Source organism: Megalopta genalis, chromosome 7 (assembly GCF_051020955.1).
Source record: "Megalopta genalis isolate 19385.01 chromosome 7, iyMegGena1_principal, whole genome shotgun sequence".
NCBI lineage: Eukaryota > Metazoa > Arthropoda > Insecta > Hymenoptera > Halictidae > Megalopta > Megalopta genalis.
In genome coordinates, this window is record NC_135019.1 from 16,481,494 (window position 1) to 16,495,962 (window position 14,469).

The 14,469-nt window shown below is 58.1% G+C and overlaps 1 protein-coding gene across 1 annotated transcript; it reads right to left on the minus strand.

Moving 5' to 3' along the window:
* Positions 1-950: 950 nt before the first annotated feature.
* Wnt10 (Wnt oncogene analog 10) lies at positions 951-13,213 on the minus strand. The gene is made up of 4 exons (XM_033473035.2): positions 10,801-13,213; positions 6,982-7,235; positions 2,602-2,885; positions 951-2,004 (listed from the first exon to the last, which is right to left on the minus strand). Exons 1-4 carry the CDS (start codon positions 10,905-10,907, stop codon positions 1,447-1,449), a joined length of 1,203 nt encoding a protein of 400 aa, XP_033328926.1. The 5' UTR covers positions 10,908-13,213; the 3' UTR covers positions 951-1,446.
* Between the last annotated feature and the right edge of the window lie 1,256 nt (positions 13,214-14,469).

Sequence of the window (14,469 nt, forward strand, 5' to 3'; positions counted from 1 at the left end):
CGTTTCCTTGATTTTTCTCCGGCTCGCCGCGAGACGGAGAAAGAAGAACACGAGCGTGATTATGCTCGCGCGGGGCGAACGAGCGTAAACGAGTCGGAATAAACGCGCGCCGGCCAAGATTTTCGTCGTCGAAGAACGATGTCGATAAGAGATGAGAACCTACTGGAAAATACTGTCTCGGTAATATTCCGGATTATCGGGGGTTGCGGCCGCGTCGACCACCGAACCGCGCGGAAATACGATTATGAGAATCCTCGTCCGATTTCGGAGCTAATCTAATCGGAATGCTAGTCATCGCGTATAGACCGGAAAACCTAATTTGTCGTCGTCGTCGTCGTCGTTGAGTTCCAGGGATTTGGTGCCGGTCGATCCGAGCCGTGCCGCGACGCGCGCCGCGAACGAAGTTGCAAATTCGCGACGCGCGCCGCGAACGAAGTTGCAAACTCGCGACGGATAGACGGCCGGGGTTCGCGAACGAATACAGCTTCCGTGGAATCCCGCGGCTCGTCGATCAATCGTATCGTATCGTATCGTATCGAATCGAATCGAGTCGAATCGAGTGGTGTCGCGACGCGGGGGCCGCGCAACGCCGGCAAAACACGCGTCCCACGGTTTCGTTCCGATATCGGAATGGTGTTTTCGCCGGGACACGTAAGAGGGATTGACACAGATTTTCCCAAGGTTGTAACGGCAGACAATTTATCGTTCGATCGTTGGGAAAGAAGGTCGAACGAATCTGACGGAGCAACAAATAAAAGTATCGGAATGGCTTCGGCCGTCTGTAAATCTACCGGAGATTTAGCGCCGCGATACTTAAGGATTTCTGCGTGTACCCGATCGCGACCACGATCGCGCACGCGAGTCGGCCGATAATTGGACCGGTCGCGAGAGAGAGAGAGAGAGAGAGAGAGAGAGAGAGAGAGAGAGAGGGGGAGAGCAAAACAGCGGTGTTGTTGTCGGTCGAAGGAACTCTTTATTGTACGCGCATTATTGAATTGTATACAATCGATCGCATCCATTCGCAATCTCGAGACTCGCGCACTCTGCTTCGTCTAATAATACTGTGGCGGAGGTGTTACAGTTGGTGTGGATATTCAAATTATTCGCTAATTAAATAGAGCAACGTTATAAATAAATTATAGGTTCGCTTATCCTACGGATTAAATTATATTACCCGCGCGGTAAACAAGAATTACGTCCGGTGTCGTCTCTCGCCGCACCGGCGTGCCCCACTCGAGTTTCTTGTTGCTCGCGTCGCCGTTCGTCGTCGATCCGATTTAGTCCCGATGCCGAGCGTATCTCGGCCGATCGAACGGACCCGATGAATCGAATATCGATGTATCGTCCGTGATCGAATGCACTACACCCGCGACAAAACGGTGCCGCCGTTATCCTCGTTTCGGGTTACGCGTCGTCCCTATTTAGAAACGAAACTAATCTTTCGGTTCACTTGCAGACGGTGATCCATTCCTCGACGGTGCAGTTCTGGCATCGCACGACGCAGCACCATTGGAACTTGCATCTGCAGAGCTCGACGCGGCGTTGCCTGACGACGTTGTAGCCGCGTCCGCAGCACAGGCTGCCGCATCCGTCGCCGCCGTTGCTGGTCTTGTTGCACTTGCGACCCGCGGTGCCGGGTATGTCCGCCGTGGGCTCCTTCTCGCAGAAGTTTGGCGATTTTTGGTAGTAGAACAACTGCTTGGCCAGGTCCCTGGGCCTCCTCTTGCGGCCGTTTCCGCCGGCGCCGCCGCCGCCGCCGCCGCCGCCCCGGTGCTTCCTCTGCCTCTGTCTGTCGGGCCTCCTTCTTCTGGACCCCCTGACTCTGGTCAACGGAGTCACGCTGCCCAGGTTGCTCTGCGCGACCAGCACGGCGTTCCGGAAACGGTCCTTCAGCGTCTTCCCGACCAACCGGAAGTCCGGCGCCACCTTCCAGCAGGTCTTGAGCTCGCAGGAACCCGACATACCGTGGCACTTGCAGCGCACCTGCATGTTGCTCGCCACCGCCTGGAACGTGATCGATCGATTGTTTCGTGATCGAAGATCCGAGCGAGCGTCGACGAACCGAGAGCGTTGCGACGCGACGCGCGCCGCGTTCGCGCGGACTGGAGCCGCGCAGCGGACAGAGAAGAAGAGCGAGAGAGAGAGAGAGAGAGAGAGAGGGAAGAGAAAGGGGGTAATTTTCTTTTAGACAAAGAGGTGTCGCGTACCAAACGGTTAATGAGTCTACGGCTGGGTGGTCCAGCCCCGGGCTTCGTCTTAATAACGTCGAGGCGAGACCAAGCGTGGAGAGGCGCACCGGGGAGAGAAACGGACTCGGCACGACTGTTCTCCTACTCCTCTCCACCCCTATTCGCCACCTCTTCTCCTCTTTTGCTCGACCCTGTCTTTCTCCGTCCGCCTCGGCCGTTCGGTCTCGTTTCTCTCGACCTTTGCCGTCCCTTTTTCTTTTTTTCTTTTTGTTATCGGACCGCGAGATCTTCGCCATAGAATTGCGGGGGGCAAGAATCGTTTTCCGGGGAACGGGGGACCAAGAAAAACAAATGGGAGAGCAAGAGACGACGGCGGTCGGGAAAGGGCGGATCGATCGGAAGCGATGCTTACCAAACGGCCGGCTTGATTGTTGTGGAGATTGACCGTCGACTGTATGTCCCCGGCCCTCTCGCGCGTGTCTAGGAACTGTCTCGAGAACTCCATGCCGTAGTCGAGGTTGTGAGAGCAACCGCCCCACTTCCATTGGGTGCCCCTGGCCTTGGCAGGCGGCTTACCCTTGTAGCTCGACGGGTCGCATCCGCAGGAGAGCAGCCCGCCCATGCTGCACGCTCGGGCCACGCTGTGCGCCACCCCCGCCGCCGAAATCGCGAAAGCGAACGCGGTCTCCCTGTAACCTGCAACCAGAAAATGTCATTCTCGTTTTACCTACGGTAAACTGTCGGTTCTCTGTTTGCCCGTTCCCGTCGCCCGGTCCCGTCTCTTGTCACTTGAAAGTTTCGCAAAGGCAGGCGGTCGGTCTCTCGCGACGCAACGAGGAGAGACGCTCGATCGGTCCGATGCGGACCGGGTCGGACCGGATCGGATCGGACCGGATCGGACCGGTTAGCAAATTGCCGCTCGTCCAGGATGACGGTGGCGGTCCGCGCGGAGACGACACCGGAGAGTAATACGCGCGAGCGATCGCGACGAGACGCGCCGCGACGCGACGAGACAGCGGCGATCGCATTCGTCGTCGTTTCTCTCGCGAGCGACGCGACGCGTCGAGAGAACGAAACGCCGAAGGGAACGGGGAGGACGCGAACCAGCGGGAAACAGCGGGGCACCGTGGAGTCCCGGGCTTCCGTAGATGGTGCTTCGCCTTCGAAGGGCGAGTCCGGCGACGGATCGTTCGACGGATCGGCCGACAGACAGCCATCAGACGAAGTTCAGCGGTAGATTATTCAGCCGTCCGTCAAAACAAAGCGTGGCCATCAGCAGCGGCGGCCGGTCGGCATCCATTGACTGCATGTATAAGCGATCGCCCGGTGGGGTTCCCGAACACGTAATACCAAACTCTGTCGCGCGGCGAGTTTTCCTCGTCGGTCCCCGATCGCCGGTGCACGCGTCGCGGGCCGATCCGCCGCCACCTCTTCCGGCGATCGCGCGAGTTCGACGAAACCGGTCGCGGCCGCTCGGAACGGCGACGAAACGGGAGCGGACGGCTCGCGGTTCGCAGAATTTGGAAACTCGCGGATCGACCAGCGAGGGGAGCGACGGCTCGGACGGGAGCGTTCGGGTGCGTAATGCGACGTCGGCCGCACTTTTTCTTCGGTGGCTCCAAGGTCTCTCATCTCCGAAGCGTCGCCCGGAGTCGCGTTGACGAATGGTCGATCGTCAAACCGCAATGGTGGCTGTCACCTTACAAACGATACGACACACGACTGCCCGCGGGCTTCGGTGTGCCGCGCGGACCCAACTGTCCCTTTCTTCGCGACCGTTCGACAATGGCCACACATTACTCTGCCCCCCTCGGGGCCCTCCCCCGAGAGGGAGCTACTCCAATCCACGAATACCGGGCGGTATTTGCAGTATTCATGAGAGCGAGATACCGGGGAGACGCGCTAAAGGCACATTCGAAAGGATTTGTGGTATTCGTTCCTGACACCCTATGAGGCATGAGGCACTGCGCGGCTGTCGTTACGTCGTCTCCCGTCTCCCGTCTCTCCTGTCTCCTTTCCCGCCGCCCGAAACCTCTCCGACGACGAACCACCGCCCGGCTTTATTGTCCTCCCTTCGAATCCGTGTTTCGAGCGCGTCTCGCGACAGGGGCCGATTCCCCCGAAGAAACCTCCTTTAATTTCGTCTTTATCGATTCACGTCCGAGGCTTCGCCTACCCCGATCGCCGATATCCCCGTACGCCCGCCTCCGAGCTTCGTTTCAGCGTCCACCACCGGACGTCTCCTTTTGCTCCGATGGATATTCTTTCAAGATTCGTCGCAGCCTCGTCGGATCCGCGGGCGGACGAACCGTGCGGGCGAACCGAGCGGACGAACCGAGCGAACGAACCCGAGAAGATCTCGGACAGCCGAGGCTCGATTACGTCGCCCTTCGTCGATCGTACGAAACCTGGCGACGTTAAAGACCTTCGGACTTAGCGGAGACCGGAATCGAGCCGATTCCACGACGATGGCCGGGTCGATAAAAACGTCGACGACGAAGAGGATCGATCGTGAAGGGGCCGTGTTCGGGAGCCGTCCGATATCGGTGACTCCGTTTCGGAGAATGATAAAACCCCCTGCGTCGGGCCCCGAGCCGGGTGGAAGAGGGAAAGAGAGAGAGCGAGAGAGAGAGAGAACGAAAACAGTTCTTTATAAGGACTCTCGCGGTGGGAGGGGTTGCTGGAAGCTTGCGCTTTATACGGCTATTGGCAGCAACTGTTTTATAATGCAGATAGCTACTGGAGAGAGAGCTGCTGTGTTGCTACTGCCGTCGCGCCACTGCCAGCCGGTGCTCGCATCCTGCTCCTGCTCGTGCTCCTGCTGTCTGCTCCTGCTCCTGCTTCTGCTCCTGCTCCTGCTCCTGCTGCTACTGTCCGATGCCAAGAGGATGGTAAGAGGAGCATGAGGGACTCGTAATAAATCCTCCACGGGGAGTTGTACGTCTCTTCTCCTGGACAGTGGGAGAGGAGCCGAGGTAGAAAGAAAAGGAGGACGAGAGACGACGAGGTGCGCAGAGGGACGCGATGCCTCTTTACTCTTCGGCCCTTGACGCAAGGGACGCGGTGACGGATGGCGCGCAGCCCTTGCCCTGCTACCCCGTGTCAAGCCCAAATCACTGCTTAGATAACTCAATAGATAGCGGATGTAACCGGGTACGCGCGGCCCACGGTTACATTCACGGGAGCGTGCTCTCCTTCTTTTCGGTCGACTCCCTCTTTACGGCAGCTTCTTCGACGCTCTTCTCCCATACTCCCGGCAACTGGTTTTCAAATTAGTCCTCTAGCTTTTACCGTACTGATATCCGATAAGCGTACCAGTTTACGATCCCCCAGAAACTCTCGGGAGCTGCTCTCGAAAGCGAGCGGTTTTTCGAAAAATCTGCGCGTGTGTTTCCCTTAGGCCGCGCGCGCGCGCGATTTCGCGAAACCGAAAGCGCTCTGCCACGAATTCGTTCCGCGCGAATCCCGCTTGGCATTCGCGGACATGTTTCCGCTGTCATCGTTCCACGCGAGGAAGCGAATGTCGGGCGTATCGTGTCTCGCGGCCGGTCTCGCCTTGTGTGGGCCCCTGGAGGCGGCCACGCGAGACGAAGAGGGAGGGGGGAGGGCCCGCTTTCGTGTACATTTCATAATACATTAAGCCGTTTTGCCGAGGTTTAACGAATACGTGGCGAAAGAGCGAAGCCACGAGGGAGACGCGACGCGGCGGGTACGGGCGGAACCGGGTGAAACTGGTGGACGGAAGAAGCATGGAAGAAGACCGGAGGAACGGCAGAAGAAGCAACGAGAGAGAGAGAGAGAGAGAGAGAGACCAAACGGAGAGAGGATCGTGTCCGAGAGATTTAACGACGCGCGCGCGAGAGCACGCGTTCTTTCTCGAGATACGCAGCCGGCACGAATTTGACACGGTGGATTTCTCGAATGGCCACGCGGGACCCTCGGACCCGGCCGCGCTGCGCGATGTCGTCCTTAAAAAGCTGCGTGGAACCGTTGGTAATGGTAAAGTACGGCCCGTTTCTCGGAAGCTGCTGCCCTCTAACTTCGCCGCGAACCCGGGGCACAACCGATCTTCGGGCCGTCCGCTTCGGGATAATCGGCATATCGACGATCCTCTATACGGTACGGCAGGGCACGACGCAGCAGCGACGGACGCAGAATTCGTCGGTGGACGCGACGAACAAGGAGAGAGAGAGAGAGAGAGAGAGAAAAGACTCGTGGAATCGACACCTCCGGTTGGCCAGTCGGCAAAAAAGAAGGTGTACCGATCCACGGGGACAGATAACGAGGAGAGACAGACGTGGCGGGCACCGAGATCGTGGCCGGCGGACGGACGGAACTTAAGCTTTCAGGTCAGGTGCGCTCGATGTCGCGCTCTCGCGCACTCGTCCGACACGATATATGTTTCCTCTTTCGGCGCACGTACGCGCCACGACGAATTTATATGTCACACTGGAATAGAACAGTCGAGGGGGGCAATCTCTTCCCGTCTCACGCCGGTCACCGGGCTCTCCTCTGCTCACCTTCTCTGTTCCTCACGTGGGAGTTTCGGGGACAGGTTCTCGGAGGTGACCGCGACCAAGGAGGCGCGCACACACACCGTATTCTGATTTAAGGAAGCACCGTCTCTCGCCTACGCCGTTCCGTGCTCGTCGACGACGTCGTAAAAGATTTCACCTTTCCACGTCCGCTCCTTCCCTCCTGGGGGACCGAGCGAGCGACGGAGCGACGGAGCGAGAGACCGCCTATGTTTGCGTCGATTTAACATGTTCTCGGCCGCGAGACGAGATCTTACCTCTCTGCAGGAGAACGCTGCTTTGCTGGGTCCTGCTGCTGGGCGTCAGGGACGAGCAGTTCCACCTGTGCCACATGAACTGGTGCTGGCACTCGGATATAGCCATCTGCAAACCTTTGATCGCGGCCACCGTCACGTCCGGATTTCTGTGGCATAGCTCGCGTTGCTCCTTTGTCAGGCCAGGAATACCGTTGCAGACCACGGCATTCCCGCTCACCCAATCGTCCACGGAGTTGCTCATTAAACAGGTCGCGCTGCAAATCAAACGAAATTCACCAATTAACGTTCTGACCGGGCGGAACCGTACTTTTGCCCGCCGGATTTCGGGGCCCCGGGCCCCGGGTCCCGGGTCCCGGTTTTCCCACGAGGCGCACGCGTTCGATCGCTTTGAATGATTCTGCTTTCAGGGAATCCGGCCGGGGACATTCCACGGGCTCGCGCTGCGATCTCCTTCCGATTCCTCCGTGTCTCCCGCCCCTCCGATTCCGCCGTGCTCCCCTTTTGCCGCGGCGAGCCGCGTGGATCACGGTTATCGAATTCCCGATCGCGAACACGGATGCTTTCGGATTCATCGCCGATTAAAGAAACACCGTGCCTTTAAGTATATATACTGGCTATTCCACCCAGGTTTCGCGTAAATCCGAACGCGAAAGTTTCGTTGCCGCGCCAACGAGGCCGGAACGGGAACGGGAACGCGCGCGCGCACGAGAAAAATGATCGATATAAATCGAGGGCTAAAAGCGCGCGTGCATCTTGCACGCGTCTGCTTTTCTTTCGGCAACTTTACGAGACCGAGGTCGAAAGGTGGCGGCGATAACTTTCAAAGAGCCGCTCGAATATCTCCGGTGCGCCTCCTCCTTCTTTCCTCGTCGTGTTCGTTCGTTCGCGTTCCACCCGTGTACACGCTCTCGGTATCGGTCGTCCCTTACCCTTTCTCGATCCCTCGCCGTCTGCCCTTTCGCATCGCCGCGATAACGGCGTTCGCCTCTCGGAAGAAGAGCTCTTAAAGCGCTATCTTAAGCGACAGTTTCCATCTAATGGCCGTACATTACAAAGTACCGGGTGTTAATTAATTTTCAGATAAAAGCAGAAACGAGAGAGAGAGAGAGAGAAAGAGGAGCAGAGCGAACGCGCGGGACAGGCTGCGCCGAAAAAATATATAGGTTCGCGTTCGCTCGAGCGTGCCCCGTTCGTTTAGCCCCTTATGGTCCCCGTAAGGGATCTCTCTTGCCCCCTCAGCCCCCACCCTCGCGGCGCGGCAACGGAAGTAGATGGATCCCGGTGTCGCGGCGCGGGTATTCGTTTATTTGCCGAAACGGTCAATTTTTTCGCCGGAGGATCCTGGGGGTCCCGAAGGGTCCCGAACGATGTCACGGACGGATGCGAGATTCCCGGCGGGACGGTGGTTATCTGCGGGTACAAATTAGCCGACGAGCTTCTCCTAAAGTAAAAGCTGTGTATAGCACCCGCGCGAACGAGCAACGGAGAGAAAAGAGCGCCAAGGGGGAGAGAGCGACAGAGAGAGAGAGAGAGAGAGAGAGAGAAAGAGAGAGAGAGCGAGAAAGAGAGAAAGGGGGAGGGGGAGGAAAGGGAGCGATTTCGGGGGACAAAACGAAGAGGAAAAGAGTGGAAAGGAGTGGAAACGAAAGGAGCGTATCCGGAGGACACGGGGGAACGGAGCGGCGAGAGAGGTCCTAGCAGCTCGGTTTCTGCGTAGTGTGGGAAAGGACGGCGGAGGAGGACCAACATTTTAGGGTCGCAGAGGTTATTGAGGGCTCCCATTAACCGATACACCGCTGCACCGTTGCTATCTTTCGCGCTATTGATGATCTACCGAAAGCAGATTAATGATCTCGACTCACCGAAACAAATTACCGAAGACGAGGTCGCGTACCTGTGGAAGTCTGACCGCGTCGATGGATTCCTGCGCGCTACCTTTTCTCTTTTCTCGTTTCTCGTATCGCGTTGCTCGTTTCTCTCGCCGGTGCACCGTTACTCTTTGCTCTTTCGCTTGCTTTCGGTATTTCTTCGATCATAGATCCCTCCGCGGATCCCGGAAACCCGTAACAAGAAGAAGAAGAAGAAGAAGAAGAGGAAGATTGACCGCGCGCGCGTTCGCGTCCACGGGCCCCGTCCTCTCTCGGATCGGCTCGCCGAAATCGTGGGAAATCGTCGAGCGGATCAATGGTCGGAGACGCGAGCTCCGCGTCCTGCATTTTTGCAATGATCCAAGGGGTCGTCGAGGAATCCAAGATGGCGGGACGGATGCACGTGTTTTATTTAACTTGCTCGCTCGCGAACAGACGAGAACGTGAAAGCGAATTACACGCGCGCGCTCTCTCGCCGGCACACCGTCACGTGCACACGCTCGAGCGCGCGCGCGCGCAGGCTTCTCTTTCGCGTACCGAAAGAGAAAGATAAAGAACCACGGAACGGAATTTCGCGTTTAATGGAGGTATACCCGCGGAGAGAGAACTCGTTACGACTGACCCGCGAGAATTCCAGCGGTAGATATCGAACTCGCCTCGCTGCTTTTATTTGCGCGTGAAGCGGCGGCTCTGCCCGACGCCGAACCCTCCTCTCCGGGATTCGGGGACGACGCGTCGAATCGGCGACATCGGGAACGAAGACGAGTCCGCTCGATTAACCGGAATCGGGATCGGGATCGGAATAGGAATCGGGAATCGCGTCGGGGTGCTAAGCGCTCGTGTCGCTCGTATCGATAAACTGGTTTACCCATCGTTACCATCGCGGGAATTATTCGATGCAGCGATTCGACGCGGTTCCGCTCGCGCTTGTCCGCGCTCTTGCTCTCGCTCTTGCTCGCGCGCCGCGTACCCGTGCCTGCGCGAGCGTATGCGAGCCGGTAGCAACTCGGTGCGCGCACGGCCTTGTTCCCGAATCCTGTTCGCAATTATTTAGCGACGAGTGCCTCGACGGAGCGTGTCAAAGGATGTTCGCGTACGCGCGAACCGACGCGACCGCGACGCTCTCGGGAACGTTTACGGCCGGAAGGATTCGTCTTTCGGGACGATTCGGCGGGCAATTTTCGCGAGCACGAAGAAGGGTCGTTCGCGCGAGACGAACTGTGCGAGACCGGCTCGGCGACTCCGTGCCGAAAGAAAGATTCGATTAGAGCGTGGAGGGCGCTCGACACAGAGGAGCAGAGCGAGATCGGGGAGGCATAATGAAGATCGCAGCGGGATCGTTCGTTGTTCGTGCCACGGAGCCGGCTGAAAGGACCTATTTGCACTCAGTCATTGTGCTCTACTCGGAGCCGTCGATGCGACCGCCGCCTTCACGCGCCCTCTCTATTGACAGATTCTTTCCGCAACAAGCGGAAAGAGTGGAACGGAGAGAAGCGCGCTGGAGGAGCGAAGGAGGTTCCGTTGCCGTCGCGACCCGTAAATTTGTCTCGGCGCGGTCGGACACGACGGTTTGCGACCGTAACTCTCTATTCAACCTGGAAGCCCGTTCTCACCTGCAACGTTCTTTTCCCCGGCGGAAACGAATCGTCGTTTTCGACGGTCGCGGTCGGCGAGATAGACGCGTCACGACGCGTAAATAGTTTCGGTGCGATCGAGACTCAACAAGCCGCGGAGCGACGCGACGCGATGCGACGCGAGAGATATCGCGCGTGCGAAACAAACGAGATTCGATTCGACGAGAGACAGCGATCCAACGGGCCAGCTACGAGGTAACGATAACAATTCGAAGTGGATAAGATAAAAGACGTGGTCTGCTGCGATATTTGGACGGTTGCGTCGGTGACGGGATCGGAATGGAGCAGCAGGCCGGAATGCAGATCTAGGTACTCACCGACGATTCTCGAGAAGGATGAGCAACAGGGCGATGGTGGGTCCGATTCTAGTCGCGATCCTAGACGGCGGTCCTTCGTAGACACGTCCTGATCGAGAAGGAGGCATCCTGTCATCGCCCCGAGGACGTCTCGCTTATTCTTTGCGCGGTTTGCCCACTTTAAAAGAGTCGAGTGCGACCCCTCGTCCAGGGCTGCACACCCCTAGCACCCGAACGGAAGGACCCCTCGCTCGAGAGACGGTGCCTCTCTCGGCGCGTAGCTCTCTTTCTTTCTCTCTGTGTTTCTGTACGGTTTTTTTCCGAATCCCTCTCTCCTACGCTTCGTCTCTCGTCTCTCGTCTCCGGCGCGGTGCCTGTGATCAGCAGCCTGGCACGCGTCGAGGACTCCTCCTCGCCCCGGGCACCGGCGCTTCTGCTTTGACGTTCCGTACACGATTCGAGAGCTTCCAGTTTCGCCGCTTCGAGGGGTTGCTCCGAAAACTACCCCGGGACACAATATCCTAGATGACGATCGAACGGTTCGTCGACCGACCGTGCGATTTTCCTTCCTCCGTGTTCCTCCGGCCTTGTCTTTCTTGGCTCGCGTCTCCGCGGCCCCGGCGGTCTCCTCCTCCCTGGCTTTCTTGGATCCGCGAATATTCCCCCGTTGTCCTAGAGTTATTTGGTTGCGCGTTTGGTCCTCGTCTTTGGAGTGAAAAATACTGACGGCTCCCGCGAACCTCTTCTCGCGTCTACTGGCACTGACACTACGATCGTCGCCGCGGAGTCAAACATTGTCGCGCGGCTCCATGCTCCGCGATCGACGGGTTCCGTGGTCACTCCGCGACATCCCACGAATCGAAAGTCACACTTCCGGATCTGTCGGTGGGAAACGATCGGTTAGAGAGTGGGGTTTTCTGTGTTTATCCTCGGCTAGCCTCGGAGTCGCGGGACGCGGCACCCTCGTACGCCGCGCTCGTTCCCAGGTATCGCGACATTCTGATCGTCCTCCTTGCACCCTTGACGGCGCGGAGACCGGTCGGTGGTGGAGCCCCGCGTTTCCTCCGCTCCTCTCGTTGCTTCGGTCTCGGTCTCGGTCTCGGTCTCGGTCTCGGTCTCGATCTCGATCTCGAAGCTCGAGCCCCGAAGCTCGAACCTCGAAGCTCGAAGCTCGAAGCTCGAAGATCGTAGCGCGGACGAGGCGCGCGCGCGAACCTTTCCAAGAAAAAGAAGATTGTCGCGCGGTTCTGTGTACTTCCGGTGTGTGCGCGCGTTCACGACGAAGTGTCAAGCTCAAATAAAAGAAAAGTCGCCCTCCGGGATCTCTTACTCCTCCCACGCACTCATCCCCCTCCTACGGCTCGTGTTCCTCTTCCACCGGTGGTCTCTCTCTCTCTCTCTTTCTCTCTCTATCTCTCTCACTCGCTCTCTCTCTCTCTTTCTCACACTCCCTCTCTCTCTCTCTCTCTCTCCTTCTCTCTATCTTTGTATATCTCTCTCTCGCTCTTTCGTTCCGTTTCCCCCTCGCGCGCGCACCACCGCAGCTATCGTTTCGTTCGTGCAAACAGTCGAATAGCAAACTCCCCGTGGTCGCGTTTCGCGTTCATGGCACCGACTACGAGCCTAGATTGTCGCGTACGTTCGGAGAAGATGCACCGAAGCCGAGAGCGATCGGCGGACGTGGTGTCGAAGGTTAACCGAAGGGGTTGAACGGACGGCCGGAAGTCGACGGACCGATCGGGAGGAAGGGGCGTCGGGCAGACGAGAAGACGGCGAGAGGAACCGAAGAACGGGAAGACGACCGACGAAGTCGACGAAGAAGCGTGGAAAGCTGGGGGAAAAGAGTGGCCGAGGGTGAAACGAGATCGAAGGGAGGGAGAGCCGAGACGGGCCTGGACGGGCCGGGACGAACCGATGATCGCGAGGCTCGATCGCGGGATCGCGGGATCGCGAGATTGAGAAAGAGAGCACGAGAGGGCCGCGCGCGCTATCACTTCCCGTGTCCCCGTGGTTTCCGCGTTCGTTATTCCGACACGCTACTGCGAGCCGAGGAAGAGATGGACAGAATCTGATGATTCCACCTCCGTTCAAGCCCGACGAGGAGCTGTCAGGGAGATCGGTCTGTCTATGATGAACTCGGTGCGCAGTGCGCGGCTACGGGGGCCCTCCTCGCCCTCCCATAGGGAGAGAAAGGAGAGATAGGGAGCGGTAGGCACGAAGAAACCAACTACCCCCCCACCATAACCACCACCATCCGGACACGACCACCACTACCGTCGGCCACCACCCTGAGATTCAAACCGAGGGACGAGGATGGACGATCGCAAGTGAAACCACGGACGGAGACGGAAAGACGCGAGAGCCTGGGAGACGGAGACGGAGACGCAGACGGAGACGGAGACGGAGACCGAGACGGAGAACAAGGAGAGACCCAAAGACGGACGGAGAGAGGCCAAACGAGAGACGAGGAGACGAGGATGCTCGAAGAGAGAGCCTGTAGGCTGCTTCTGCATCTCCCTCTCTTTCCTCCCACTTCCGACCCTCCTTTTCTCTCCAATTCAAGCTCTTTCGCCGTCTCTCTTCTTCTCTACCCCCTCCTCTCCCTTTACCTATCCTCCTGTCTCTCTATCTCTCTTCCACTTTTTATTCTATCTCTATCCATTCGTCTCTCTCCCTCTCTCTCTCTATCCCTCTCTCTCTCGCTCTGCAACGCTCTCTTTCTCTCTCGCTCGGTTTCTCGAAGGACTGCCTGAAAACGCCTCTTCGCGGACCAACAGGTATTTCGCATCGATGCTCCGATTGTTTTGCACCTTGCTCTCCATCCCCCACTACGTCTTGAAATTTTCTTCGTCGCCGGTCGAGTCGGATCTCGAGATCTACACCGAACTGGCTCGGAACGATCGTCCGTATACGCGATCGGTAAACTTTGTCAGGCGTTGTTGCCTCGCTGAATCAGCGGAAGGAAGAAAGCTCGGAACGGATACAGAAAGAAGGAATGAAGGAACGAAGGAAGAAAGGAAGGAAGGACGCAAAGAAGGAAGGAAGGAAGGAAGGAAGGAAGGAAGGAAGGAAGGAAGGAAGGCTGCTCGTGATCACGTGGCAGGAAAAGTAGGAGGAGCAAACTTCCCCTACCCGGTATCCCCCGGAGGATGCTCAATCGGCATAATTGAGGTTTATCTCGTTCCCTAACTCTGCTTTCCGCCCACTCGACCCCACCGCGTCTCCCGTTCTTTGCTCGTTTCCGTCGAATTCTGCACACGCGCGCAGATTCCGTCGGATCGAGCAAGAGTTCCGGCGTTCCTTAGTCGTTGGACGCATCGCGAACGAGCATCCTTGGTCGCGAGAGCTGCTCTCGCCGCCCTTGGATCTGCGCACAGCGGGTCTCTCTCACCCCTCCGCCGTCCAGGATTTCGTCCCTTTTCTCCGCTATCGTTCCTTCGGTTCGGCCGGATCAGTGGAAGCGCGGGTCCCGGTGACGTGGTCGCTGAGCTGGCAATTAGTCGCAACAACCCCGTTCGCATAACTCGGCCTCTAGTCACCCCAACGTGGCACGTGGTCGAAGATCAAACGCCGTCCTGATACAAAGCGGACGAGCGAGCAAGCGGGCAAAGTCGGGGCTCTCTCCGCATCGGAGATGCGGCTTCGCTGATCATCGCCGAGCGTCGCGCCGGATCGAAACGACGCGCGACG

Bases quoted from the DNA above. Each gene is read 5' to 3' on its own strand.
- Wnt10 (XM_033473035.2), bottom strand. From the start codon at position 10,907: ATGCCTCCTTCTCGATCAGGACGTGTCTACGAAGGACCGCCGTCTAGG. The intron at 7,236-10,800 runs GTGAGTACCTAG...TTTGATTTGCAG, and splicing joins ATCCTTCTCGAGAATCGTCG to CGCGACCTGTTTAATGAGCA. The intron at 2,005-2,601 runs GTAAGCATCGCT...ATCACGTTCCAG, and splicing joins ACAATCAAGCCGGCCGTTTG to GCGGTGGCGAGCAACATGCA.